Source organism: Phocoena sinus, chromosome 8 (assembly GCF_008692025.1).
Source record: "Phocoena sinus isolate mPhoSin1 chromosome 8, mPhoSin1.pri, whole genome shotgun sequence".
Classification (NCBI taxonomy): domain Eukaryota; kingdom Metazoa; phylum Chordata; class Mammalia; order Artiodactyla; family Phocoenidae; genus Phocoena; species Phocoena sinus.
In genome coordinates, this window is record NC_045770.1 from 85199319 (window position 1) to 85226815 (window position 27497).

The 27497-nt window shown below is 44.6% G+C and overlaps 1 protein-coding gene across 1 annotated transcript in view; it reads left to right on the top strand.

The window, feature by feature from the left end:
- The first annotated feature begins 8821 nt into the window (after positions 1-8821).
- KIAA1549L (KIAA1549 like) overlaps positions 8822-27497 on the top strand; it is a 135963-nt gene continuing 117287 nt past the window's right edge. Inside the window, 9 exon segments of the mRNA XM_032641184.1 lie at positions 8822-8843; positions 12498-14195; positions 14572-14865; positions 14868-14922; positions 14924-15180; positions 17200-17315; positions 19940-20159; positions 20988-21121; positions 27173-27335. Of these exon segments, the coding sequence (XP_032497075.1) occupies positions 8822-8843; positions 12498-14195; positions 14572-14865; positions 14868-14922; positions 14924-15180; positions 17200-17315; positions 19940-20159; positions 20988-21121; positions 27173-27335 (2959 nt within the window).

Genomic DNA, 27497 nt, shown 5'->3' on the forward strand with positions numbered 1-27497 from the left:
AGGGAGATAACTGGCTGTAATACTAAGCAGAAGGGAAGTAACTCTAATAGAGCTAAAAATAAAGAGTTGTGGGAACAGTGCCATCTTAATTATGGGACTATCACTTAGGAGTGGTTTACATTTAAACCTTTCAACGTGGGGGAAGACTAGTAATATGTTGTCTTTTTGCTCAACTCTCTAAGCTCCTGTTACTGCTTTTCTCTAGGTCCAGAATTTCCTAGATCTCCAGTATCTTGCTTAATGGATTTAAATGGTCTCAACTCCCCTTAAGCCCATCAGAATGAAATAGTAAAAATTAATACAAAATTTGGAAAGGTTTGCCAGTAGGATTGCCCTAGTTGTGAAGGTCAGTTATTGGTGGTTAATTGTGTCCTCTGTCATTGAGTTAGGCCATCATGAAGTTTTAAATTTATAAATGACCCTATCCGAAAGATCAGAAGGATGCCAGGGCATAGGGGTAGGAGAGAAACTCCAAGTCCCATTGGTTTATTTCTCTTGATGCAGATGATCTTCTGAGTGTATGGTGTCCTAGTCCATAAGAGGAGGTCATTGTATCTGTCCCATCTGCCACATATGGATTTTGATGACAGAATTGGAAGGAGATGAGGCCATTATTTATAATACTGAAAATTTATAAGCAACCTGTATCCTAACAGTTAGGGGATAGTTAAACAAATTATGATACCACATCTTAGAGGAAATAATATACAGCCTTATCCAATATGGAAAAAGGCCTTAATATAATGTTAAAAGACAAGAAGTAGGTGCAAATTTGTATGTGCAGCGTGATCACCAGTCTGAAAAGCAAGCTAACCCAAACTTTCCCAAGAATGAAGTCCGGAAGTACAAGTCACCACAGTATGAATCCTAGTTTTCTTGGTGTAGCTGGACATGCACATGGAGGGGGCTGAGGGCAGCACGGGGTTATTTTTCTTTTCTTTCTACTTTTCCATCTTTTCTGAATTTTCTGTAATGATCACATATGCCAAGGTTTTAAAAAACTGAAAATGAAATGTATTACTGTTTATAAAGGGGGAAGATAAACTTTATTTTTAAACCTGTTTCACAAAGGATTTGAGAGCAATAAACTTTTTTTAAAGTTTTTAAAAAACTTTTTTAAAAGAAGAAAACAGGGGCTTCCCTGGTGGCGCAGTGGTTAGGAATCCGCCTGCCAATGCGGGGGACACGGGTTCGTGCCCCGGTCTGGGAAGATCCCACATGCCGCGGAGCGGCCAGGCCTGTGAGCCACAACTACTGAGCCTGCGTGTCTGGAGCACGTGCTCCGCAACAAGAGAAGCCGCGACAGTGAGAGGCCCGCACACCGCGATGAAGAGTGGCCCCCGCTCGCCGCAACTAGAGAAAGCCCTTGCACAGAAACAAAGACCCAACATGGCCAAAAATAAATATAAAATAAATAAATAAAGTTTAAAAATTGTAATATGTTAAAAAGAAAACAGCTGTGAAGGAGCTTTGAAAGTTAAAATGCTTCTGTCGAAGCAGTAAACAGAACCTGTTTGCTGGCATCACTTCAAGGAATGGCAATTTGATTCTATTAACTGGTGCATTTCATTTTAAAAAGCCCCAGGAGAAATCATCTTAGGCAAAAACATCCCAGCCGCCAAACTTCAGGACTGTGGGGTCTGGGGTATGGGGTGGATGCTTCAGCGTAGCAGTGATGCTTAATCCATCTCTTCTGACCTTCTGGGAATCGAAGCCTGACAGGTCTTGGTGATTTAGAGCTGTGTTCCAGTAATGTTTGCCAAAGCAGCACCAAGGAGAGAGACTCATCATCAAACTCAGGAGAGGAGGGCAGCTACCATGTGGGCTGGAGGATGGAGCCTACCCCAGACCTGGAGATGGAGCAAGACCTCCTCATGTGGAACAGAGAGCCTTGGATCTGAGGTCAAAGGGGTTGACTTGTACTTGGCTATAGGGTCACTCTCAGAGTGACCTTGGCCAAGCCAGCACTTGACCTCCCTGAACCCTGGTTTCTTCACCTATAAAATGGGGATAATAACCTTTATCTTCTACCTCACAGGAACTGTAAGGAACAAGGTGGGTTGAGGGTATGACAATACTGTGCAAACTGGAACGGGTTCCACAGATGTGTGGGATTGTGGCAGTGCATGATCTGCAGGCATTTCTAAGTTCTGACTGGTATCCAGATCCTCTGAGGAGGCTTCTGAGCCTCCATGTCTACTCTGGGCTCAACAGGTAATAAAATAACAATAACAATACTAGCTAGCAGTATAGGAGCACTAGTACCAGGCAGTGTTCTAAGGACTTGACATGTATCACCTCATTTTAATCCTTAAAACAATTTCGTGGTACTGTGGGTGCCATGAAGTAGGGACTGTAATTGTCTTCTGAGGAAACTGAGGCACAGAGAGGTTAAGTAACTCGTCCAAGGTCACACAGCAAATAGAGGAGTGAGTGGGATTTGAATCCAGGCAGTCTGACTATGGGACCTGGTAGAAAGCCTCAGCTATTTTTCTCTGACATACAAGGAAGAAGAGTTTGGGATATTTATTAATTGGTTGCCTTAGTTTCCTACATTTAAAGGTTGTTGGGGATCAGGTTTGCTTTCCTTTAAGTGCTGCAGGGAGCAAAACTGCTGGTGAGTGGGGAGCGGGACAAAGTGGATGGTTTCTCGACCTTGGCTGGAAACGCAGCCATGCCTCATCACGCATTAGGCCGGCTGTGGAAGGCTGTCTTCCCCTCCATGTCGCCAGCAGTCAAAGAAAGGAACAGCGCTGATTGGGAAAGGACTGTGGCGGGGTTACAAGAATGGTTTTGAGGAAACCAGCAAGCAACCCAGGGAGGGCAGCGTAGAGGCCCTGTGAACCTGAATGAGAATGCTCCTTAAGTAGCAGACTCTGAGGGCTTTGGAAAAGAGGGTCTCTGAAAACAGCCATGGCCAGGGGACTGACACAGGCCTGGGGACTGAGGAAAGAGGCTCAGGTGAGAAGCTGCAGAGGAGTCTGCTGTACCTGGGGGCTTCTGTGAGGTTAAAGAGTGCCCGGTGCAGGCAGCGCATCGCAGCCCGGCTCTGCGTCTTATGTACAGGTACTGAGGATGATAAACGAGCAGCAGCGCCAGGGGCCTCAGGAAGACAGAGACCTGAACAATCCGTCATTATGCATCTCCGTGTTCCCACATGGATCTCTGAGGTCTGGGGAGACTAGGGAGGTAGTTCTCACCATTTTGACATTAGTCAGTGACAGACTCTGCCTCCAAACCTGGCCAAGCACTTTCTTAACTTTTGATGTTTCGTTATGTTAATGATCTGTTTCTGGACTCTTTTCGTTGAAGGCTAAGTTTAGTTGCCCTGGGACTCTGCAAACTTGCTGAGCAACAGAAGCACTTGATGCTTAACCTGTGCGTGCAAGCTTGTGCACTTTATTATTAAGTCTGATATTTGGACAGGAGTGACTTATCACTTTCCTGAAGCTCTGAGAGTCATGGTTTTATTTAAACCTGGCTCAGATAAGCTTGGTTTAAAATGCGTGCGTGTCGGTTGTCTGCTGAGCAGCATTTGTGTGACCACCCATCCTTGTTGCCCGAAGAAGGGAAGAGCTGACTCACGTTAATTTTCTTTTCATTATTTTGAGCGTCTTCATCTTGCTTTCACTCGTTTGCAACATAAGTTGATCTTTGCTCCTTGTCTTTCTTCATCCAGAGCCTCCTTAAATCTCTACCATCTAAACGACTTCCCTTTACAGTTCTTTAGATTACCAGTCCCTTTGTGGGAAACACTGTCCAAACAGAAGGTAATTGTTGGCTTGTCCCTGGAATGGATGATGTTTGTAAATGTTCAGAAAGGGTAGCCAGCCTGGGGCTTGTGCGGAAAAACACCAGTCTTTCATCTCCCTCTGTAATGTGTGGGACTTATCTTTGCTTTCTGTACATGTTTTGAAGACTGTTACCATATTTTCAGCAAAGAATAATCCATTTATTCTAAATAGAAGAAAGTTATGGGGGAGTGGAGATTGGAGAGTCAGCGGGAGTTCATTTAGAAAAATAAGAATTCAGTAATTTGATTAGAACGGTGTGGCTTTTTTTTCCCCTGAAAAATGGGATTTAAACAGAAGAGTACACCCACCCTGTTTCATAGCAACATTCCAACGTGTCTGGCGCTATTTGCTGTGGCTTTGTTTCTGCTCTTGCAAAGCCCTGTGTTCTCTTCAAATAACTTCCTCCGAGTCGCAGGTACTGTGTTAGAATTTTTACTTCACAGCTGTTCTCTGTGATAGTCCAAACAAACATATTAATTTGTGCTCCTTTTCTGCTGACTTGAGTACACCTTCTCGCCATCCTTCATGCTGCACTTCAGCCATGGTACCTCGTGCTCCGTCTCTGCTTCCTTCATTCCCTCAGCACCATATACCCTTCCACAGCGTGTTACTGCCTACTTATATCAGTTTTGAACTGTTGTGTAGTCAACTGCCACAAACTGTACAGCTTAAAACAGCACACATTTATGATCTCACAGTTTCCATGGGTCAAGAAGTTGAGGATAGCTTGTCTGGGTCCTTCGTACAAGGTCTAATAAAGCTGCCGTCATGGTGTCAGCTGGGCTGTGTTCTCATCCAGAGGCTTGGCTGGGGAAGAATCCACTTCCAAGTTCACTGAGGTTGTTGGCAGAATTCTTTTCCTTGTGGCCGCCAGATTGAAGGCCCAGGCATTTTGCTGGCTGTCAGCCGGAGGCCACCCTCAGCTCTGAGCCGCCACTTGTAGTCCCTAGAGACCACCTGCAGTTCTAGAGGCCACCGACAGCTCTTTGCCACACGGGCTTTCGCAATATGGCGTCTTAATTCATCAAGCCATCAAGAAGAGCGAGTCTGCTAGCAAGATAGAGTCTTGTATAAGATAAGATCATGAGGGTGACAGTCTGTCACCTTTGCCATAGTCTCTTGGTTAGAAGCATGTCACAGGTTCTGCTCTTACTCCAGGAGGACGGTCACACAAAGGCATGACCACTGAGAGACAGGGATCATGGGGCTGTCTTAGTCTGTCCAACATACCACCTCTACCAAGCTTCTACTTCACTTCCTTTGAGTGTGTTTTAAGCCCTCTGTAATTTGGTTTTGTCCTACTTCTTGTAATTTACTTTCCCTTCTTCTTAATCTATACCACCTACCTTTCATTTCTCCTCAAAATTTTTCTTCCCTTCTTCTTTCTGTGATGCATCTTTAATTAATACAAAAATATTTAAAATTTTTATTATTTATTTATTTTTGGCTGCATTGGGTCTTTGTTGCTGCACGCGGGCTTTCTCTGGTTGTGGCAAGCGGAGGGCTACTCTTCATTGCGGCACGCGGGCTTCCCATTGCGGTGACTTCTCTCGTTGGGGAGCACGGGCTCTAGGTGCGTGGGCTTCAGTAGTTGTGGTGCGCAAGCTCAGTAGTTGTGGCACATGGGCTTAGTTGCTCCGCGGCATGTGAGAACTTCCGGGACCAGGGCTCGAACCTGTGTCTCCCACACTGGCAGGTGGATTCTTAACCACTGTGCCACCAGGGAAGTCCAGTACAGAAATATTTTTATTAGCAGAGACAAAGTTCTAAAATCTTATGTGTAAAGCAGAAGTATTTTTCATTGAAATGAAGGCTTCTTAACTGTCTTTTTGGCTTCTGAATCCTTTTGAGAATCTAATCAAGGGTATAGAGACTCACTCCCAGAAGTGAGGGACACAGCCCTGTACTGTTTCAGTTATTATTTCTGCACAACATACCACCCCTAGCTAAGTGTTGTAAAACAACAGCCATTTTGTTGTGCTCATGGTTTCAGGAATTTAGACAGAGCACAGAGGGGATGGCTTGTCTCTGCTTCTTGATGTCTGGGGGCTCCATAGGGAAGACTCAGACAACCACAGTGATTCAGTTGGTTGAGGGCTAGAAGTATCTGGAGGCTTTTTCATTCACCTGTTTGTGCCTGGACTGGGATGACTGGGAAGCTTGGCTCAGCTGGGACTATTGACTGGAGTACTTGTGCGTGATCTCTCCACATGGCTTGGGCTGCTCACAGAGCAGTGTCTGGGTTCCAGGAGGAACAGTGAGGGAGGGGTATGGAGGGGAGCATTCCAAAGACCAAGCAAAAGCTGCTTTTTATGATGGTAGCCTCAGAAGTCACATGGCATTATTTCTGCCACACTAATTGGTTTAACAGTCTCAAGTCCACCCAAGGGATGGGAACCTAGACCCCCACCTCTCAACGAGAGGCATATTGGAGAATTTGCAGTCATTAAAAAAAAAGAAAAACCCACCACATACACAAACACACACATTTTTTTTTAATTCAAGTTTTTATCAAACACCAATGCTTCATAGACATGCAGGACATGACCATACTATATTTCCATATTTTCCACAGAAGTGTGAGGGATCACATGTTGCCCACGTTTTCCTTTTTTCCACCCATTAGTGAATCTTTTTTTTTTAACATCTTTATTGGAGTATAATTGCTTTACAATGTTGTGTTAGTTGCTGCTGTATAACAAAGTGAATCAGCTACATGTATACATATATCCCCATACCTCCTCCCTCTTGCGTCTCCCTCCACCCTCCCTATCCCACCCTCCCTATCCCACCCCTTTAGGTGGACGCAAAGCACTGAGCTGATCTCCCTGTGCTATGTGGCTGCTTCCCACTAGCTATCTATTTTACATTTGGTAGTGTATATATGTCCATGCCAGTCTCTCACTTCATCCCTGCTTACCCTTCCCCCTCCCCATGTCCTCAAGTCCATTCTCTACGTCTGTGTCTTTATTCCTGTCCTGCCCCTAGGTTCTTCAGAAACTTTTTTTTTTTTTTAGATTCCATATATATGTGTTAGTATATGGTATTTGTTTTTCTCTTTCTGACTTACTTCAATCTGTATGACAGACTCTAGGTCCGTCCACCTCACTGCAAATAACTCATTTTCATTTCTTTTTATGGCTGAGTAATATTCCATTGTATATATGTGCCACATCTTCTTTATCCATTCATCTGTTGATGGACACTTAGGTGGCTTCCATGTCCTGGCTATTGTAAATAGAGTTGCAATGAACATTGTAAACACACATATATTTAAAGGAATATACTATCTTGAACTCTGAGAATTGAAAGGGACTGAGAAGGATTATCCATTTCAATCTCCCACCCATGGCTCAGCTCCTCTTTACAACTTCCTGTCATCGCATACCTGGACCACAGCAGGTGTTTCCTTCCTAGTCTTCTGTTGTCCACTCTTGCCCATTAGAGTCTGTTCTTCACTCTGTAGCCAGAATGATTGTTCTGAAACACAGATTTGCTCCTGTACATCACCCACCCTCAACTACATTCCCTCCCACTCCTCTTTGAACTAAAATCTGTGACACTCCAATGGTCCAGTCATCAACTACCTCTTCAGCCTTATGTCATGGCCACTCATGTTCTACTTGATCTTGCTGTGGTTACTTTTTTAGTTCTTTGTACTACTTATGCTTCTTCCTGCCACAGGGCTTTTGCATATGCTCTTCTCTCTGCATGGAATGTTTTCCCCTACCCTCTTGGCTTGATTAATTTTTCCTTATTCTTTGGCTCTCAACTTGGTAGTAACTTTCTCAGTGATGTGCTTTCTGACCTCCCTGATCAGGTCACATCCTCTTATTGCATGCTCTTAAGGACTATGCATCTTTCATCTGTAACATGTATCATTTTCACGTTTGTGAGAATGTCTGATTTAACTCCACATCTCCCATAAGACTGTGAGGTCCATGAAGCCAGAGACCATGTATGTTTTTTGTTATTTATTCTTTATATATTTATTCTTACATACAGATGTTATAAATATTATTTCCTAAGTATGCAATAGTTTTTTATTTTAGGAGTGAAAAAAATTTAATGCAGCCTAAGAATTTATACTTTCCTTGCTAGCCTACATTCCTATTGTAGCTTATAATGAGCTCCAGTCAAACCTACCTATAGTTAACATAAGCTATCCTTAAAGGGAAGCTCCCCCATTCTGTTCTTGTCTGGGTAATATGTGGATTAAGGGTAAGCCTTTATACTTAATCCTAATTTATGTCTTCCTTCAACAATAATTTCAGTCAGTTGACATGTCTTTGAAGCGTGTTTCTCTGGAATTCTTCATATCAATTATTCTTTTGAATTTGCTATCATTTGCTAATTCAGTGAACATGGTTTCTTCCTTAGCTTTGTGTATATCGGTGGGGTTTTTTTTGGTCACCAAGTTCTGAGGTCAAATATGTTTGAGAAATATCCTAAACATATTTCAGAAGTTAAATATACTTGATCAATTTTGGCCAAAGTTTAATTAAACCATCCAACATCAATTCATGGAGTTTTTACTGCATCCCAGGCACTTATGTTTTCTTGATTATGGGACTTCTCAGCCTTTATTTAAATGTTGATATACATGGGAGTATGCCCATTTAAGTTCCAAATCCACTCTGATACCAATTTCTGAATAGGTTAGGGTAAGTTAGGTTATGCTTCAGTAACAAACAACCCCAAACTGCAGTGATTTAAAAGAGCAAAAGCTTATTTTTTCCTCATGCTACCTGGACACACTTTTGCAGCAGAGGGCTTTTACTTATTTCAGTCCCTAAGGGACTCAGGCTGGTGGACCGACCTACAAACATTTTGAAGATTGCTAGGTTCCTTCTCATCCTTCTTCATAACAGCTTACTGAGATATAATATTGCTAGGGTTTTTGGGTTTTTTTGTCTTCAGAGGAAGCAAGTTCTGGAGAGTCTTACTCCAGCATTGATTATGAATGTTCCAGACCGGAAGTGACACTTGTCACTTCTGCTCACAACTCATTGACCAGAACTAGTCACATGGCCCCACCCAACCACAGAGGTATCCGGGAAGTGCAGTCCTATTATATGCTCTGAAGGTAGAGAACCAGAAATATATGGTGAATAACATTAGTGACTGTTAGGTGTGAGTGTAGTATACAACACTTCTCAAAATTGTTAGTTTGTTGAAACTTTTCCTCATGAGGCATCTTGGGACACTGTGTTTTGTAAGGGATAGCTTGGGAAACACTGGATTCTAGTCTAGAAACAACAAGGTTTAGCAGAGGCAAATCCACTAGAGACTGTTTCTTTACTTCAGCCTCCTTTGGCTGTGCCCATTCAGTCAGTTACAATCCCCCTTGTATTAATCATCCAACACCCACTTCCCCTTCCTGTTTGTGAGATTTTTATGAAAGAGTTTGTAAAAAAATATTTCTGAAAGCAAAAACTGCTTTGCCTGTCACATCCTTTTTGACTTAGAAGGGTACTTACTTGAAAACAATTTAATTTGGTATGACTCTTGAATCCATGAATTGAACCCATGGTTGACTCTATTTCGATGAGAGTACAAAAGAAGAAATTCTACATAGATTCCATCTGACATGCCAGTAATAAAAATGGATTCTAAATTGTTAATGGAAAATGCCAAAATGCACAAACTACATTAGATGGATGTTATATTCACTCATGTAAGTACCGCCTATATACCTAACCAGACAAGACTGCATGACAAGTGTGAAGCTGAGTCTATCTAGGAGATAAGCATTGTGAACAAGAAGGACTGAGGCATGACAGTAGTATCAGCCTTCCATGTAAAATTGCAATCAAGGGAGCATGGATACTTCCTTAGGCTGAGTTTGGTAACAGAAACACAATTTTCATTGCAAACCATGAGGCAGTTCCCAGGGAGTGCAGATATTTTAATGAAAGGCTGTGTAGACTTTTTTGTCCTATAGTTGTATATACATTTGGCACTTTTCCTGTAAAAGGTGCATTTTTGCTAACAGAGGCAGGAGGAAGCTTTGGGTCCTGCAGGTAAGGGCTGTAGTGATTCTGATCTGGCGACAAGGAGACAAAGAGGCTGAGCCTGGCTTATGAAGATGGCTTGCCCAGGAGAAGGGGTTGGTTCTCACTTGCAAAATTAAATGAACAAGGCCGTCGACCGCTGTAAGTATTGGCTTATATCCTGATGTGTTCTAAAAATGACTTACGGCTAATTCCTTGGGTATCTGTAAATCCCAAGAATGGGGAATTTTTAAAACAAGAAAACAAAGAATCAGAAAGGAAAGTTATTTTTTTTTGTATTAATTCAGAGTAAAAGACAGCGTTTGTCCTTGCTCTTTCCATCTTAAAAAATGAAACCGAAAAAAATATTTCAGAACATCATCACTGTTAGCCTTTTGTGACTCAGAGTATATTTCATATTCTAAAGGCTCAAATATATGAAAGCTTCAGCTTTAGCTATTTGGTTTTCTCGCGGCAGGATACAACGGGGGTGGAGTGAAGGCTAGAACTGGTTTGGGAGAAGCAGTTGGGAAGAAGACACTGCAATGGGAGTGAGGAAACCTCGCATCTGGACCTGCTTCTGTCCCTGATGGGTTATGTGGCTTCTGGCAATGATGTCTCCACTCTGGACCATAGCGTCCTCTTTTGTGAAACAAATCAACAGAAAACACAGGGACTTAGAGCCTGTAATGACCGCTTACTTGTTTAGTGATTTTTTTTTTTAAGCATTTGTTTGGTGCTTTTCTGCTTGGGGAGCCCTTCCTTCCACCTCCTTGATCTCCTCTGTTCCTCCCAGCCAGCCAGTGGGGCAGTTAGAGTGTGCTTGTTGCCCTCACTCCTGCCACAGCAATCCACAGATGCACACACGGCCGCGGGGGGCTAGAGGGTGCGTGCGGACCCAGGTCTTCTGACTTCCGCTCTTGGTATGCCTGCGTCTATCAGATGGTTCTAACGTTTTTTTGGCCAATAACATAGAAAACTCTAGGAGTACCTTTTCTTTGTTATTTTTAATTTAAAATACTATTTAAGGGCACTTAGCCACCTCTGGGGGGTCATCAACACCATCGGCACCACTGTGGAAAGGGGGATCAGAGAATCCTCAAGCAGGATGTCATTTCTCTTCCCAAGCATGGAATTCCCGGCTTTCTGATCAGTTATTCCTGCGGAGTCACCTTTTGGCCCCGTCTCCTCGCCTTTCTGCCTGCAGTTTTGCTCATTAGTACTGACAGTTCTGGTTTCTCTGCAGGTGCTGGGAATGACACCAGGCCTCATGAGAGGTGTCTCTGGTCCTAGATGGGATGTGAATAGCGTTTCTCTCAGAAATAGCCTAATTTGAAAGAAATCCCCTTTGCTATTTGACATGGTGTGAACGATAGCATCAGGAATCCTTTTACATCCAACAAAATAAATATGTCTCCTTGGTGCCATGTTCCCAAACACAGGCAACCTCAGTTATTGTGCTTGAGATGCCCTAGGGTCTGAAATAAAAAAGATTTGCATTCAGATACACAGTCCTTTCCCTTTGCATTTTGGATTATTGGATGGGATTTATTTTGGTGTCCTTGGCCGTGGCAGGGAGCCATGTTCATCTTTGATTTTCCAGGTTGTGAGTTTCACAGTCCAACCCTTGTAGGGGGAACAGAAAAGAGATTTAAAATACACAAGTATCTTCCACATCTTTGCTTAAACGTCACTTCATCAGAGACCAGTTCTCACCAACCCTGCCCTGTAGGTTAGCTGCAGCATCTATGTATTTGTAATTACCTAAGTTATCATTTGAATGTGTTTAATGAGTCTCCTGTGATGTGGTGGAAGCTCTGTGAGGTCCGAGCGGTGCCTGTCTGGCCTACCCTTCTCTCCAGGACCTATGATGAGCCGATGCCTGACTGCTTGATCCTTTGTTTCACAGGAAGGGACGATCTACAGATCACTGTCACCCCAACCCCGGTGTCATTTCCTCATGGGAAGTTGTTACCGATTTCACCAACATGGCCTTTGTCCGAAGTCCAGTCTTCCTCAGCAGTGGATAGAACGAAGCCTGTGCCGGGACGGCCCCCTGACAACACGAGCTGGCCGCAGTCTGCCCAGACGCCTCCACCCAAGACACAGCACCAAGCTCAGGCCCACAGGCACTTCTCTCCTTCCCCTTACCAAGGCAGTGGACATAGCGTCTCCCTCGAGCCTTCCAAGGATTCTACTGAGGCCCTGGTCCAACCAAGACCTCCAGGGGGAAAAGAAGCAGCCGCCGTGTCAGGTTTGCCTCACACCAGCATGCTTCCCACACTGTCCCCTCTCCCACCAGTGGCGTCCTCCCGTGCTGGCCTCCCATCCTGGCCACCGTGGGTAGGGACTCCTTCCATGGCAGAACTACATTCCCTGAGGGCAGACGCTCTCCCCTCATCTTCACCTTCTTCATTGGCTCCTGCCTCACCTCATTCCATCATCTTTTCTAAGCCAGCAGAGCAACCCATCAAAGTGCTTTTATTCCCCCAAACAGCTCCAACTGACTCATCCTCAAGTCAGAGCATAGCTAATCCCCTAAACCCATTTGCTGAGGAAATGAACCACACTCCACCCAAAAATGCCCAGGATTTAATAGGCGTCCCTCGTCTAGGTTTTCCAGCAGAGGGTCCTCACTCAGCAGTCTCTCACACACCTGAATTTCTGAGCTCCGTGGCCGACCTGGCCCATCTGTCTCTCCCTCCCCTAGCTCCCGGAGGTCTTCTTCAGCTTCCAGGTGGAACACCCTCATCATCGGTGTTGGAAGGGGCTCCAAGTCCTGCATCCACCCAGCCAATTGAAGCTGAGGTGGCTGAAAGAGCACGTAATGGGGTGTCTCTGCCAGCCTTTAAGAGCACCGCGGCCCATGAGGCTGTGTCTTCACCTGTCCAGGCTGCAGAATCGGTGGCAGTGGGAATGATCAGCCGAAAGGCAGCCCCTGCTACTGCAAAGGACTCTGCTCACCCCCTGCACTTGTCAGCAGCTCCAGAGAATTCCAAAAGGCCCACCCTTTCAGCAGAACACACATCCTCCCCTTTGGTGCCTTCTCTGCCTCTCACCCCAGCCAGCCGAGGGCAAGAAATCCTTTCTGGGGAGGTTCTCACATCCTCATCAAATGGCGCAGTGGCGGACTTCCCCTCCATGCCTTCTTTCCTCCAGCTGGCAGGGAATCATGCCTCTCCATCCGCCATGCCCCCAATGCCAGCTCCTCAAGAAGCAGGCAATTATGGATCCTCTCCTACTGCAGCTGCAGACCTGCTCCTCTCAAGCACATTTCCTAATCTTCCTTCCACGACTTGGACATTTCCCCTGCAGAAAGAAGGTAGCGGAACAGATGTTTTAAAGAAAAACAAAAAGGCAAATTTGACAGTTGCTCTCCAGACCGTTTCAAGTAAAGAGAGGCCAAGTCTTCACACTGTAAGTGGAGTCACCTCTGATTTTAGCACTGATCGGGTTTCTTCAGACATTACACTACCAAGAACAAACCTCCTTCCTTCAGAATTATCTCCATCTTCCATCCCCTTCGCACGAGCCACCCAGACTGTTTCCCCATCTCATAGCTCTTCCAACACCAAGCCAGATACTTACACAGTTGTGACGGACCATTCTGAGTTGCCAGTTTCAGCTTCCAAACAGGTGACAGCACTTCCCTCCTCCAGTGAGGGCTATGATTTCTCAACAATGGGAGACATGAAGAAGCCAGCAATCACAGATGTTTTCTGGCATTCTCTTGCAGCAGAAACTGGATCCCGTTCAACAGAACCAATGATGTCTGGCTTGCTGCAGCAAACAAATTATGATGTGAACGGGCACACAATTAGCTCCACAAGTTGGGAAACTCACTCAGCTTCAACTGCTCCTCCCGGTGGTTTAAATTCTGCTGCCAGTACAATAAAATCTCGGGATTTCAAAGGTAATGTTGGGCATTTAGCGACTGCAGAAGGCTTTAGCGTTCAGGATCCAGTCTCTGGTACAAGCACTAACCAGCTCGTCCAACAGTCAGACGTTACCGTGGTTGGAAACCATACAGACTTCTTGTCTATAAACACTAACAACTATTCCAGAGACTTTCAGACAGCTGAGGTTGAAGATGACCCACCCATAAGTCAACATTCTGTGTCTCATCCCCATCTACGGCTGCCTGGCCATCCAACACACTCTCTTGTGCTGACCTCTCCAAGTCTAACTTCCACAGCTAGCTTATGGGAAATGCTTTCAGATGGAATGGATACAAATTTCCAAACTTCCGGCAACATCTATCCACCTCCGGTGATAAATGCTTCCCCACCGTTCCAGAGTATCCCGAGATATCACTCTACTGCTGAATCTCCTCCTCTGTCAACCAGTGCCTTATTCAGGACCCCATCCAAAGCACTGCCGGCTTCTCAGCGCCCCGAGAAGTGGACAGGTGCAGCCACTAATGCAGGTAGTTTGTTTCCTGGTACCCCCTCCCCCAAAATAGGTGTGACTGCTTCTGGGGCCAAAGCATCTTCAAGCTCAACACAGATACCCAGCATTTCCAGATAGTCAGGCCCCTGATCTTCTGCCGACTTGATTTTTTGGAAAGTATTCAGAATTTAAGGGTCCTTATTTCCAACCATAGCTTTGCTCTAAGTGGCATTCTCATTATGGTTAATCGACTTAACGAACCTAAAGCTGTTTTGCCTAAATTCCAGTGCTCAGAGACTTTTCACCCCAGCAAATCCATAAGTTACATCCATTCATTCCCACAGTGGTGTGTACGTTCCGGACCAATGACAAACTTCGCTTTTCTCTCTTTGCAGTGGACTCCTCGGTGTCGCCCAAGGCAGAACCAACAGCAGCAACCATGTTGTTTCTTCGGAAACCAAGTCCACTGGTGCTGTCTGCAGCCCTGGTTGCTAAGGGCGCCGGCAGCAGCCCTTCGGCCGTGGCCTCGGGATTAGTCAAGAGCAGCTGGACCACTGCTGTAGCTAAAAACGTCACAAGCAACGCAGCATCTGGCCCAAAGGCGACACCAGGGGCAGCCCATCCAGCCTTCTCGTTCACGCCGACCTACATGTTTGCAAGAACAGCACACACCGTGAGCACTCCCATGGCCATGCAAGGGAACACGGGCACTGCCTCTGGCCTGTTGTCCACAACACACCTCCCCAGGAAACCACAAGCCATGTACACGGGCTTCCTGAACCCCACCAACCCAGACATGCCCAAGGTGTCCACCGCACGCCCGCTGACAATCACGGCAGCCTTGACGTCCATCACTGCACCAGTAAGGGCCACCCGGATGCCGCCTTTGTCAGCAGAAAACACAGACGCCGCTCTTCCCTCTGTGTCCATGGCCATGGTCACAACTGGCAAAATGGCATCCAACCTGGAGTGTCAGATGTCCAGTAAGCTCCTGGTGAAGACAGGTAAGAGTCCACTGTCCTGATTTGACTTGAAAGCAGCAAGTGCATCGTGGCCTCAGAGGTGTAGCGGAATTATTAGATTTCTTTGAGATCAGTGGTTCTCAACCAGGGGGCGATTTTGCCCCCCTGCCCAGCCACCAGGGGACATTTGGCCATGTCTGGAGATGTTTTTGGGTGTCTACAACTTGGAGGGTAGGGAGGGTGTTACGGGCATCTAGTGAGTTACAGACCGGGGATGCTGCTAAACATCCTACAGCGCGTGGGACAGTCAGGCAACAAAGAACGATCCAACCCAAAACATTGGTAATGCCGAGGTTGAGGAGCCCTGATCTTTATCGAGTGACAGGAGAGGAGCAGCATGTGACATGGATCCTAGTCCTGGGATCCATCCTGATATCAGAGGCCCCTGGGAAACCAGTTCTGCCAGTGAGTCTAAGACAACAAATGTACACCAAAGTTTGCGTGTAGAGACCTCGGTGATGTCTCACACACGTGAATGATGTGATCAGTAAAATGCAGAGTCTTGGGAAGGGCTACAGAACTCAGAAAGGCTTTCTGTCGTGTGTTTTCTCAACCAGCAGATACTAACAGTACAGCTACCGTACACTGTGTTGGCGCCCAAGATTTCTTCTGATGTTAAAAAGGAGACCTTCTTGAAAAAGTCGCGTAGATGCTGTCTTTTTTAGCCCCCGCCTCTGAGTTGCAGCAGACGGGCCAGGAAGGCACAGGACGCTTTTAATAGTGTGGCAATGTCTGCTATAAAAAGCATTAGACACGTTATTTGAAAGAACATGCCAGTGTTGAATGCTCACGTCCCGCCTTCCTCTTCACCCCGCAAAGAATTAAATGAAATTATCTCTTGAGACGTGTCTTATTCTAAAATGGGAAATTGTGAAACTAGGCAGAGCAGAAAGCACAGTATCTTTTTCAGTTTCTCAAGCAGTTATACCATCTGGTTTTCCACATCCCAGCCACCTAGGTGCAGAAATCTGGAACATTCTCCCCTCCCTCTTCTTCACAACCTCCCTTCACCCCAGCCACCCCCAGTCAATGACCGGTTCCTTCCAGTTCTACCTCCTAAATACCTCTTCCCTCCACCCTCACTGCCGCTTCCCTGGTTCACACCGTCACCATCGCTCACCTAAATTTCTGAAACCACAGCCAGATTTCTCTATCTGCCTGCAGACTTCCCCCACCCTCCAATCTGTTCTCCAGTCTGGAGTCCAGGGAGCCTCCTAAAATACATGCCTTTGCTTTAAACCCTTCATTTCCCACTGCCCCAGGACCGAGCCTGATATTGTAGGCTGAAATATTCACTTCTCTCCCCTGTGCCTTTGCACTTGGTCTTCCCTCTGCTGAGAGTGGCAGGGGGCAGTCCCTCTGGCTTGGGCCTGGTTCTCGCCCATCATCCTCCAAGACTCAGTGGAAGCGACAGTTCCACCCGGAAACCTTCCCTGATCCCCACCCCCTTGCCCAAGTCAGAGCTGGATCCTTCTCCAAGGGCCTCCAACCACATCCTAGGCTTCCGTTCACATAGCACCTGTCACGTTCAATCACAAATGCCTCTTCTCCATGCCAGGTCTCCATTCCTGTCCCTGTCCCGCTTGTGGGGTGAGGACTGCACCTCCCGATGCAGGGTTGATTTAGGCTGTTTTAGGATGCAGGGCCTGCAGTTAAGGAGGTTCTCAGGGATGCTGTTCCAGGAATTTCCTTGCATGCAGACCGGTCAGGGGCAGGCAAGGCTTAGCCTGGCTTTCAGGGTCAGAGGCAGCGTTGGTCAGAAGTGAAGTGCCACCAGCATGCTAGCTCTCTCTCCACTAGGGCCACACGAATGGCTGGGGCCTTCTTTCCTTAGGACTTGAGCGGGACCAACGGAGCTGCTGCCCCATTGGTTGGACCTGTGCCCACTAGCTTTGCTCAGAGCCTGTAGGAGGTGGTGGGTAGCTGGGGAGGAGAGGAGGGCTCATTAATTAGGAGGTCTGCTGCCTTATGCTGATTGCATGCTTCTGTTTCGCCCCACAGTTCTCTTTCTGACCCAAAGGAGGGTGCAGATCAGTGAAACCTTGAAGCTTAATGTAGCCAGAGGGCTCACACAGGCATTGCGGAAGGCATTTCACCAGAATGACGTCTTGGCTCATGTAAGCCCCCTGCTTTTGTAACCAGGCTCGTCTATCTCTTCCTCTTGGGTCCAGAGTCTGTTTAGATTGTTTTCCTCCTACCTGGGTACCATAGCCACAACAGAAGTAGGATCTTTCATCATTTGGGCAAATAGCTAATGCATGGTAGCTGGAGAAGGTCAAATTCTGAGATGGAAACTTGAGGATAATTGCCTTATGTCTAGTTTTTTTTTTTTAAGCCTGGAGGTTCTGTTTTAAATTGTCCCATTATCCTGTTGTTTGGGGAAAGTATTTAATTGTGTCAGTGTAATTTTGCAGAAATCATCCATTGTGTTTTTCCTTTATCTTCCTCACCATTGTGAACAATTAGTGATTTATTTCTGGACATTTAAAAATTACTCTGACTTATAAACTGAGTCCACCTGTGCTTGAATTGCCAGCAGCAGATAGGGAGGTAAACATTTTTTTTCTCTAAACACTTTAATGCCAAGAACTATTTAACAACCACTAGCTGATTTTGATGGCATATCTAAGTGATGGAAGCCTTGCTTTACACGCTTTTGGTTTGATTCCAAGTTTTCAAGCAGAAATGTGATTGGCAGTCAGTGGACAACCCTTTACATCACTAAAAAATATTGCTCTCGCTTCCTCCTTTGATGCTTTGTGCCCCAGCTGCATTCAGATTAGGGGTCCTTCCCCACCACCACATGAAGGACTAGGAAGGAGATTGGGCACACAGTTTATTGGTCATTGTTAATCTCTTTTATGTAATTCTGAAAAAAAAAAAAAAGAAGAAGAAATGCTCTCCGCGAGAGGCATCTGTGGTTTCTGCACCAGAAACTTTATTTGAAAGTTGAAAATGTGAATGCTTCCATGTGGTTACCTGAGAGAGTTTTCACTAAACTTTGGTCGTTTGCAAATTACCCTCACAGCTTTTGCCTTTTTTTCATATCATCACAGACCGCTGTGACAATTAGTACATGTTAGTTTTTTTTTAAATCAGCTTTTATTTAAAAAACACTTAAGATTGGGATTGACATACACTACTGTATATAAAATAGATAACTAATAAGGACCTGTTGTCTAGCACAGGGAACTCTTCTCAATACTCTGTAGTGACCTATATGGGAAAGAACTTAAAAAGAGTGGATATATGTATATGTATAATTGATTCACTTTGCTGCACACCCGAAACTAACACAACATTTTAAATTGACTATACTCCAAAAAATTTAAAAAAAGAAAACACTTAAACACGTTTCTGTTGAAAGGATGTTTGCTATTACCACCATAAATGGCAATCAGGATCATTTGCCACAAATAAAAGGTAATCATAAAAAGGGGAATAGGGAGTTCCCTGGTGGTCTAGTGGTTAGGATTTGCACCTTCACTTCCATGGCCCAGGAGGTTCAATCCCTGGTCAGGGAACTGAGATATTGCAAGTCGAGCGGTGTGGCCAAAACCTTTAAAAGATAAAAATAAAAATGAAAATAATGGAGACAGTCTGTTAAATTCAAGCTAGACATTGTTGCTTACAGAATGCATTAAGGCTGGGCCTGGTGTTCCTTTGTTTGTTTAAAAATATGGTTAGCAAGGATTAGAGAGGCGTTAAAAGTCAATTATCCTCAAACTGAGACCTGCTCCTTGAGGTAATTGGAAGGGTTGGAATGGGAGTAACTTTCTTGCTGGTGACTTGGTGGCATTTGGTGCTGAGTCCATGTTCCATCCAGAAAGTCACCTAAAGTCACCTTGAACACTGCCTTTAGGTAACAACGTGCTGGGGAGCACACGGTGTGGAGGAAGCAAAGGCATACCCAGCCTGCTGCAAAATCAATTGTCTTGGTTTCTTTGGCAAATACACATGACACTCCTAATGGAGATGCAAGAATAAGGGGGAGGAAAGCAGGTGTTAAAAACACCCTGAACTGCTGATATAAAACACTAAGAGAGCAAAACAAAGTAAGAATAAAATCGAAAGTCTCAGAATCTTCCGGTTGGGTCAGAATGAGCTCAGATCATCAACATCCCTTAGGACTCAGCTGTAAGAGAAACTCTCCATGGCCCATCCCTGCCTTGGTCTTGAACCAGTCACAAGCTAAGAATGGAGTGAAGTCTGAACAGTTCTTCTCTCAGCTTCTAAAGAAAGGAATTCACCTCATTTACTACCTGACCCCTGTCCTGAAGGGCCTCCACTTAATCTATCACTTCTGCCTTTTAATGTTTATAAATGATGAGAAATATGATACAGCTGTTTTTCCCAGCATTCCATTCCCTGGAAATCTCTTTTGCCTGCCGTCTCCTGCCTGCCTTCTTGGGTGCTAATTGATGCTCACTGGATTATACTGAGGCACTTAAAGAATAATAATAAAAAAAAAACCCCACATTTAATTCTATTCCAGAATTAAATTAAATATAGATTGAATCCCATATCCGTAGGTTCAACATAAACTATATTTTGTTGTATTCTTGTATTTTGAGACTTGACAATCCCCATAGGCTTATGGGATTGTTAGAATATTTGTCAAATGGGAGTGTCCTATTACTTAGCCATGCTGAGTAACAGTTGTGGTTCTAAGAAACACCAAGAAGAACTTAAAGTACCATGGAAATGAACACTGAGTTCTGTGGGTCCATTTGTTTTGTAGGTGGACATTCTGGAACATTCTCACAACGTCACTGTTGGTTATTATGCTACCAAAGGGAGGCTGGTCTACTTGCCTGCTGCAGTGATTGAAACGCTGGGCATTTATGGGATCAGCAATGTCACTGCAGATCTGAAGCAACACATCCCAGCCTTGCAGTCTGTGGCAGTACTTGCCTCCCCGTGGACTCCCCAGCCTGCAGGCTACTTGCAGCTGAAAACAGGCAAGTAACTCAGAAGGAAAGGATTCCTATCGGTTCTGGGATCCGCGGTGGTACCGAGAGGACACCTGTTTGAAAACTCCATCACTGGCTGCTCTGTTACTTCTTAGAGTCATTGTGTACCTTCCTCCAAGGGCCTTGCTAATCAAATGTCCAAGTTCCCTGCACAGCAGCCTAACCTTTTCCAACCTGGACTCATTAGAAATATTCCTTCACAGGAGGCTTTCTTCCCAATTTATATAATTATGAGTCTATCGTACTTGTGAGCATCATATACTGTATTTTTTTTTTTCCTGTATTAGCAATGGGTACTGAGGAGAGTTGAGCGTCCATAAAATCTGTGCTTTGCAGCAACACATTCCAGATGCCCCTGAATCAGAAGCTCTGAGCTTAGGCCTTGGAATCTTTCTTTCAAACTCCCTGGTGACTCTGATCTGTGGTTTGTAAACCACAAGAGTAGAGGAACCATTGAAATTGAAAGACTCAAACAACTTAGTCATGCAGGCCAATTGATTGTTTTTTTTCCCCTCCAAAGAAATAGAAGACATGATCACTCTTAAGCCATTTTGTTGTCTTGGAGCAGATGTCTCCATATGCCAATCAAATGAAATCACAAAATCCTTTGCATTGGAGGGAATCTCAGGTTAGATCCTGCTTTTAATTCTTCTGTGTTATAAATCATTTTAAGAGCCACTTCCAAAACTGCAACTGTCCTTATTTGCCTGATTTCTCTGACGTAAAATCATGCAGTTTTATATCATGACTGCTATTAAGTTCAAGGAACTAAGACACAGAGCTTTGGTGAGCACTGATTTATTACTCTCATTCTAGTGCTACAGTTTGTGAGCCAGTCGGACAACATACGGTCCTGCAAGTTTGCTCAGACGATGGAACAGAGGCTACAGAGGGCCTTCCAGGACGCCCAGAGGAAAGTTCTGAATACTAAAAGCAACCTGACGATTCAGGTAAGGAGGAAGGTGCTTCAGCTGTGTAGTTGACAGAGGCCAACCGGAACACAAATGTTGGCAAGAAGTGATTTGGTCCCGCATTTCAAAGCTGCCTGGTGTAAATGTAACTTTGTACTTCGGGCATGTGATATCAACAGGAGAAGGTGCCACTTTGGGGCCACCGAGTTGAGTCAGGCCTGGCAATGATGAGGATGTCTGGGGTGTGGTGGTCATGACAAGGGGATGCTGTGACACTGTGTACCTGCTGTGATTTGGGATTTAATATTTATTTTCCCAAGCCTTTCTTGGGAAGGCTTGAAGCTTCCTTAAGCCTTTCTAATACATTTATTATTATTATTTATTTTATTTTATTTTTTGCAGTACGCAGGCCTCTCACTGTTGTGGCCTCTTCCGTTGCGGAGCACAGGCTCCGGACGCGCAGGCTCAGTGTTTTTTTTTGTTTGTTTGTTTTGTTTTTTTGCGGTACGCAGGCCTCTCACTGTTGTGGCCTCTCCCGTTGTGGAACACAGGCTCCGGACACGCAGGCTCAGTGGCCATGGCTCACAGTCCTAGCCGCTCAGCGGCATGTGGGATCTTCCCGGACCGGGGCACAAACCCGTGTCCCCTGCATCGGCAGGCAGACTCTCAACCACTGCACCACCAGGGAAGCCCCTCAGTGTTTTTAAAATTGACATTTAGCATAAGTGAATTATCAGCAAAGCCAATATGATGTGAAAAGCATACATTTTAATTTGAATGAGCAGTCGTCCTTTTCTAGATTCACCCAAAGTATATATGGAAGTATCTCATTATGATCTGGTTCATATTAGACCAAGATCTAAAAACATGTCACAGACATAAGATTTATGTAAGGAGTGTGACTCAGCTCCTTTTTCTTTCTGTTTGCATTTATGATCCTCACAGGTACATGAGCCTTATTGGAGCTTGGCAGTGGAACATATTCTAATTATATTCAAGAAGCACAGACTTATCGACTAGCTTCTCTTTATCAGGCACTGGAAGGGACACCAAGATAAATAAGCTGCCCTTGGCCTTAAGAAGCCTCTCTTGTGTTGTCGTATGATAGTCAGGGGCCGTGAGATGAAACTTTATAAAGCAAGTAACAAACATTCCTTGGAAAAGACTACAATGGGCAATTAAATAATTGCATCTAAATAGATTTTAGATGCTCTTGAACATATCCACAGCTTTGGGTGAATTGTTTTATTCACCCTCTTTCACTTTTTGCCTTGGCTGGCAGGAAGCCCAGAGCCAAAGTTGTTGTGTGGATTTAGTAACCCTCTAGGCCCCTATATCATGCATAGATTGCTACATGCTAATCATCCCCCCAGGGTTGTCTTTTTTTTTTTTTTTTTTTTGTGGTACGCGGCCTTCTCACTGTTGTGGCCTCTCCCGTTGCGGAGCACAGGCTCCAGATGCGCAGGCTCAGCGGCCATGGCTCATGGGCCCAGCCGCTCCACGGCATGTGGGATCTTCCCGGACCGGGGCACGAACCCGCGTCCCCTGCATTGGCAGGCGGACTCTCAACCACTGCGCCACCAGGGAAGCCCCAGGGTTGTCTTTAATCTGTTTTTTCAGGACCTGGTTTTGTAATTAATAAATTACCATTTTATTGTATTAAATGTAATTTGTGGGGCACCTTGGATCTTTTGTGGAATAGGACCATGTAAATATTTAATTTGTTCAGAGAGTCATCAAAAAAGTGACTTAATTATTTTTTACTTGTATAGCATTGATATTAGGGGCTAGAGTATAGTAGACTCAGTTAGGACTTTTTGATTATAAGCAACAGAATCCAAGCTCACAGGCTTATGCAAAAAAGAGGAAGTGATTGGGTCATGCAACCAAAAGGTTCACAGCTCCTTACTTCAGGAGCAATTGGATCCAGGTGCTTACATGATTTCTTCATGACGTTCTCTCTTCGTCTCTTGGCTTGCCTTGCTCTGGGCGGCATCATCCTCAGACCCCTGGCACCTCCAGGTTTGCCTCATCCTTATTACTTACAGTCTCATGGATCCAGAGTGCCTTTTTTGTGTCATTCCAGTCAAAATCCTGGATTAGTTTTCATTGAACCCTCTTGGATCACGTGCCCATTTCTGGACCAGTAACTGTGGTCGAAGATATGAAATATCCCAGTCAACTAAGTCTGGCTGAGATGCCCACTCCTGGAACCTGAGTGGGACAACTGCAACGAAAGCAGGTGAACTGATTGGAGAGGAGGAGGTGTTTCCCCAAGGAGAATTGTGGTGCTGACAAGGAAGAAGGGAGAATGGATACTAAGAATGAAAACAACAGCTTTCCATTCTGTCAGCGTTGTGGGTCTAATTAGCTAAATAAATCATGGCGTGAGTGAATGGGAAGTAAGAGATACGGTCAGAACTCATACGAGTCTAAATGTAGAGGGGTAATGGGAAAGTATCCCCTGCAAGGCACAAGGCATGACTATCAAGGAACAGTGATATGACCTTGGTTTCAGGCCTGTGGATCTCTTCTTATTTATGAAGTTGTTGTTAAGCAGCCCCCAAGAATGGTCACACTTTTCTTAGCTATAAAAAAAAAAAAAAAGAGTACAGTAAAGAAAACACAAATAAATGGAAAGACATTCTGTGCTCATGAATTGGAAGACTTAGTATTGTTATGATGTCAAATACTACCCAGAATGATCCCTGTGCAATCCCTATCAAAATTCCAGTGATGTTTTTTGCAGAAATAGAAAAATCCATCCTAAAATTCACCTGAAATATCAAGGGACCCCAAATAGCCGAAACAATCTTGAAAGAGGAAAACAAAGTTGGAGGTCTCACACTTCCTGATTTCAAAACTTAGTGCAAAACTATGGTAATCAAAGCAGTATGTTACTGGCATAAAGACAGACATATGGACCAATGGAACAGAATAGAGAGCCCAGAAATAAACCCTTACATATATGGTCAAATGATTTTTGATAAGACCATTTGGTGGGGGAAGGGACGGTCTTTTCAACCAATACTACTAGGAAACTGGATCTCCACAAGCAAAAGAATGAAGTTGGATCCTCACCTAACACTGTATACAAAAGTTAACTCAAAATGGATCAAAGACCTAAATGTAGGAGCTAAAACTGTAGGACTCTTAGAAGAAAATAGGGGAAAAAAGCTTCATGACATTGGATTTGGCAGTGATTTGTTGATATGACACCAAAAGCACAGGTAACAAAGGAAAAAATAAATAAGTTAGATGTCATCAAAATTAAAAACTTTTGTGGCTCAAAGGACATAATCAAAAGGCAACCCACAGAATGGGAGAAAATATTTGCCAATCATGTACCTATAGGGGGTTAATATCTAGAATATGTAAAGAACTCCTACAGCTCAGCAAGAAAAATACCAAACAACCCAAGTAAGAAATGGGCAAAGGACTTGAATAGACATTTCTCCAAAGACGATATACAGGTAACCAATAAGCACATGAAATGATGCTCGACATGACTAATCATTAGGGAAATGCAAATAAAAACCACGAAATACCACTCACACCTACTGAGGATGGCTATTACATAAAAAAATAGAGAATAATAAGCATTGGTAAGGAGAAATTGGGACTCTTGTGCACTGCTGGTGGACGTGTCAAGTGGTACAGCTGCTGTGGAAAACAGTATGGCATTCCCTCAAAAAACATAGAATTACCATATGGTCCAACAATTCAATTTCTGGGTATATACCCAATAGAATTTAAACCAGGGACTTGAACAGATATTGGAACACCAGTGTTCATAGCAGCATTATTCACAACAACCAAAAGGTGGAAGCAACCTAAGTGTCCATCCATGGGTGAATGGGTAAGTCACTGTGGTATATACATGTGATGGAATATTATTCATCCTTAAAAAGGAGGGAAATTCTGGCACAGGCTACAACATGAATGTACCTTGAGGACATCAAGCTAAGTGAAAGAAGCCAGTCACAAGAGGACAACTACTGTATGATTCCACTTATAAAAAGTATTTCGTTTTGTCAAATTAATAGAGAGAGAAAATAGAATGGTGGTTTCTAGGAGCTAGGAAGAGGAAGAAATGGGGCGTTATTTAGTAGGTACAGAGTTCCAGTTTGGGGTGATGAAAAAGTTTTGGAGATGGATGGTGGTGATAGTTGCACAATAGTGCGAATGTACTTAACGCCACTGAACTGTACACCTTAAATGGTTAAAATGTAATGTGTATTTTACCACAAAAAAGTATGAAACTGATATAATGTTGTATGTCAGTGATGTCTCCTCAATAAAAAAATTCTCATCTGAAAAAATGTATAACTTACCTGGTCGAGTGTAGTATGTACAGAGATACCATACTGCAAGCTCTTTGGGATCCAGTGAGATTTAGTTTTGTTGAAAAGCAAAAAAATAGAGTGTTCGGAATAGAGATAAAGGTTGCAAAGTTATTTTAGTTATTATTTTTTTAGGTGACAGTGAAGTGAGGTCTTTTGAATTATTCAGAAAGAAGTGCCTTTTTTCTTGGTACCTTGGGAGAGATATGAATATCTGTGGCTAAACCACATTCCAGAAATACTGTTGGAAAGGAAGTAATAGTTGACCAGAAAAGTTGACTCCGTATATCGTTAATCATGGGACTCTAGCTACTGTGTTAGAGAATTTAAAAGGAACTTCCACTTATGGGAACAAGTTCGAAATAACATGAAGAAGCTATTCTTGACGGTCTTCCTCAAAGTAAGGTTTAAAAGGAACGTTGCAGAGATATTTATGTCTGAGCACACAAAGGTCTGGGACAGACTGGGTATCAGTTTCCGGCAGAAAGAGAGGACACATTCAAATGAAGATAATTTGAGGAAAGTCCAATGAAAAGGACTTTGTTGAAGTGTGGGCGGGCTCTAGGGAAACCACAGGGACAGGGCAGCTGCCAAGGCTGTGACAGTTGGGGCTGATGCGGTGAGAGGAGCCAGCAGTTGTGGGAAGCCTGAGGCCAGAGCTGCCCAGCGTGAGCTGTGACCCCACGGGAGGGAGTCCCTGACACCAACTCTGACCTCACTCTCCTCCTTCTCTCCCACATCCTCCTGAGCTCCCTGCAGCTGAAGCCAGGGGGCCAAGGAGCCCATTGACGTGGTCCACAGGGTTCTGCCTCTGGGGGCGCTGAGCAGAATGAGGGCAGGGTGGCAAATGGATCTGGAGGGGGAAGGAGCAGACGCCAGCACAGAAGCCCATAAAGAGTGTCTCACCAGGCGGAATGCCTTCCTACCGCATCTGTTTTTCAAAGCTCATCTGTGGGATATTTTTATGTATACATTGACCTATAAAAGTCTCATTTCCTCATAACTAAAAAACTGACTTAGACAAGATTCGAGAAGAAAACCACACCATCTCATAGTAATATTAACATGTTTTACGTTGAATTAATAGACCACAAGGAAATGGAATCTCTCTCTAGAGAAGCTGTTTTCTATTTCTGAATTCTTTTTGTCATCAGGTTCGGTCACGCTGTCCATGACTAGGTTGATGATGGACGGTGTGCATTCCCTGTCCTTTCAACTTTAAAACCCCCATAAGTTTGACTCAGGCTTTCTCTGTCTGAGCAGTTGACTCCTCCTTAAATTTACCATTCCTACGTTCTGTTGTGTATTTTCAGAACCATAAAAGTAGCCTGAGACCATTTAGCCCCTGGAAAAGATACACACACCAGTGGTTAAAACCCGAAGTCAGGCTGCCTGGGTTGGAATCCTGTCTCCGTCACTTATTAGCTGTGTGACCTTGGGCAAGTCCCTTGATCATTCTGGGCTTCAGTTTCCTCCTCTGTAAAAGGGAGTCATAACAGGATACACCTCCTAGGGTTGCAGTGAGGATTAAATGAGATCATGTGCCCTTAGCACGATGTCTGGCATGTTAGCAAGCAATCTGTAAGTGACAACTACTGTTATTCTTATCTCTTCCTTGCTCTCTTCCCACCTCCCTTTCATTCCTAACCTCAACTTCTCCTTAAACTTCTCCTCCCACGGCCTCCATGAAACAGACCCTCATCTTATTTGGCATGTCTCCCTCCCCTTTCCTCCTGTGTCGATTCAGATGGTGAGCACGTCCAACGCCTCCCAGACAGTCACCTTGGTGTACGTGGTGGGCAATCGAAGCTCCTTCCTCAACGGCACCGTGGCCAGCAGCCTCCTCCGCCAGCTCTCCGCTGAGCTGGTGGGGTTCTACCTCACCTACCCGCCGCTCACCATCGCCGAACGTGAGTATGTCCACGTCCTACAGGGACTCTGCCATCTTCTCCGGGGCCTTGTCTGTTTAGCAAACCTCCATGGTGCCAGGCCACATGCTACCTCTTTTGTCATTATATCACAACTGAAATATGTGATCAATGGGGATTGAATTGATGAAAACTTTATTACAC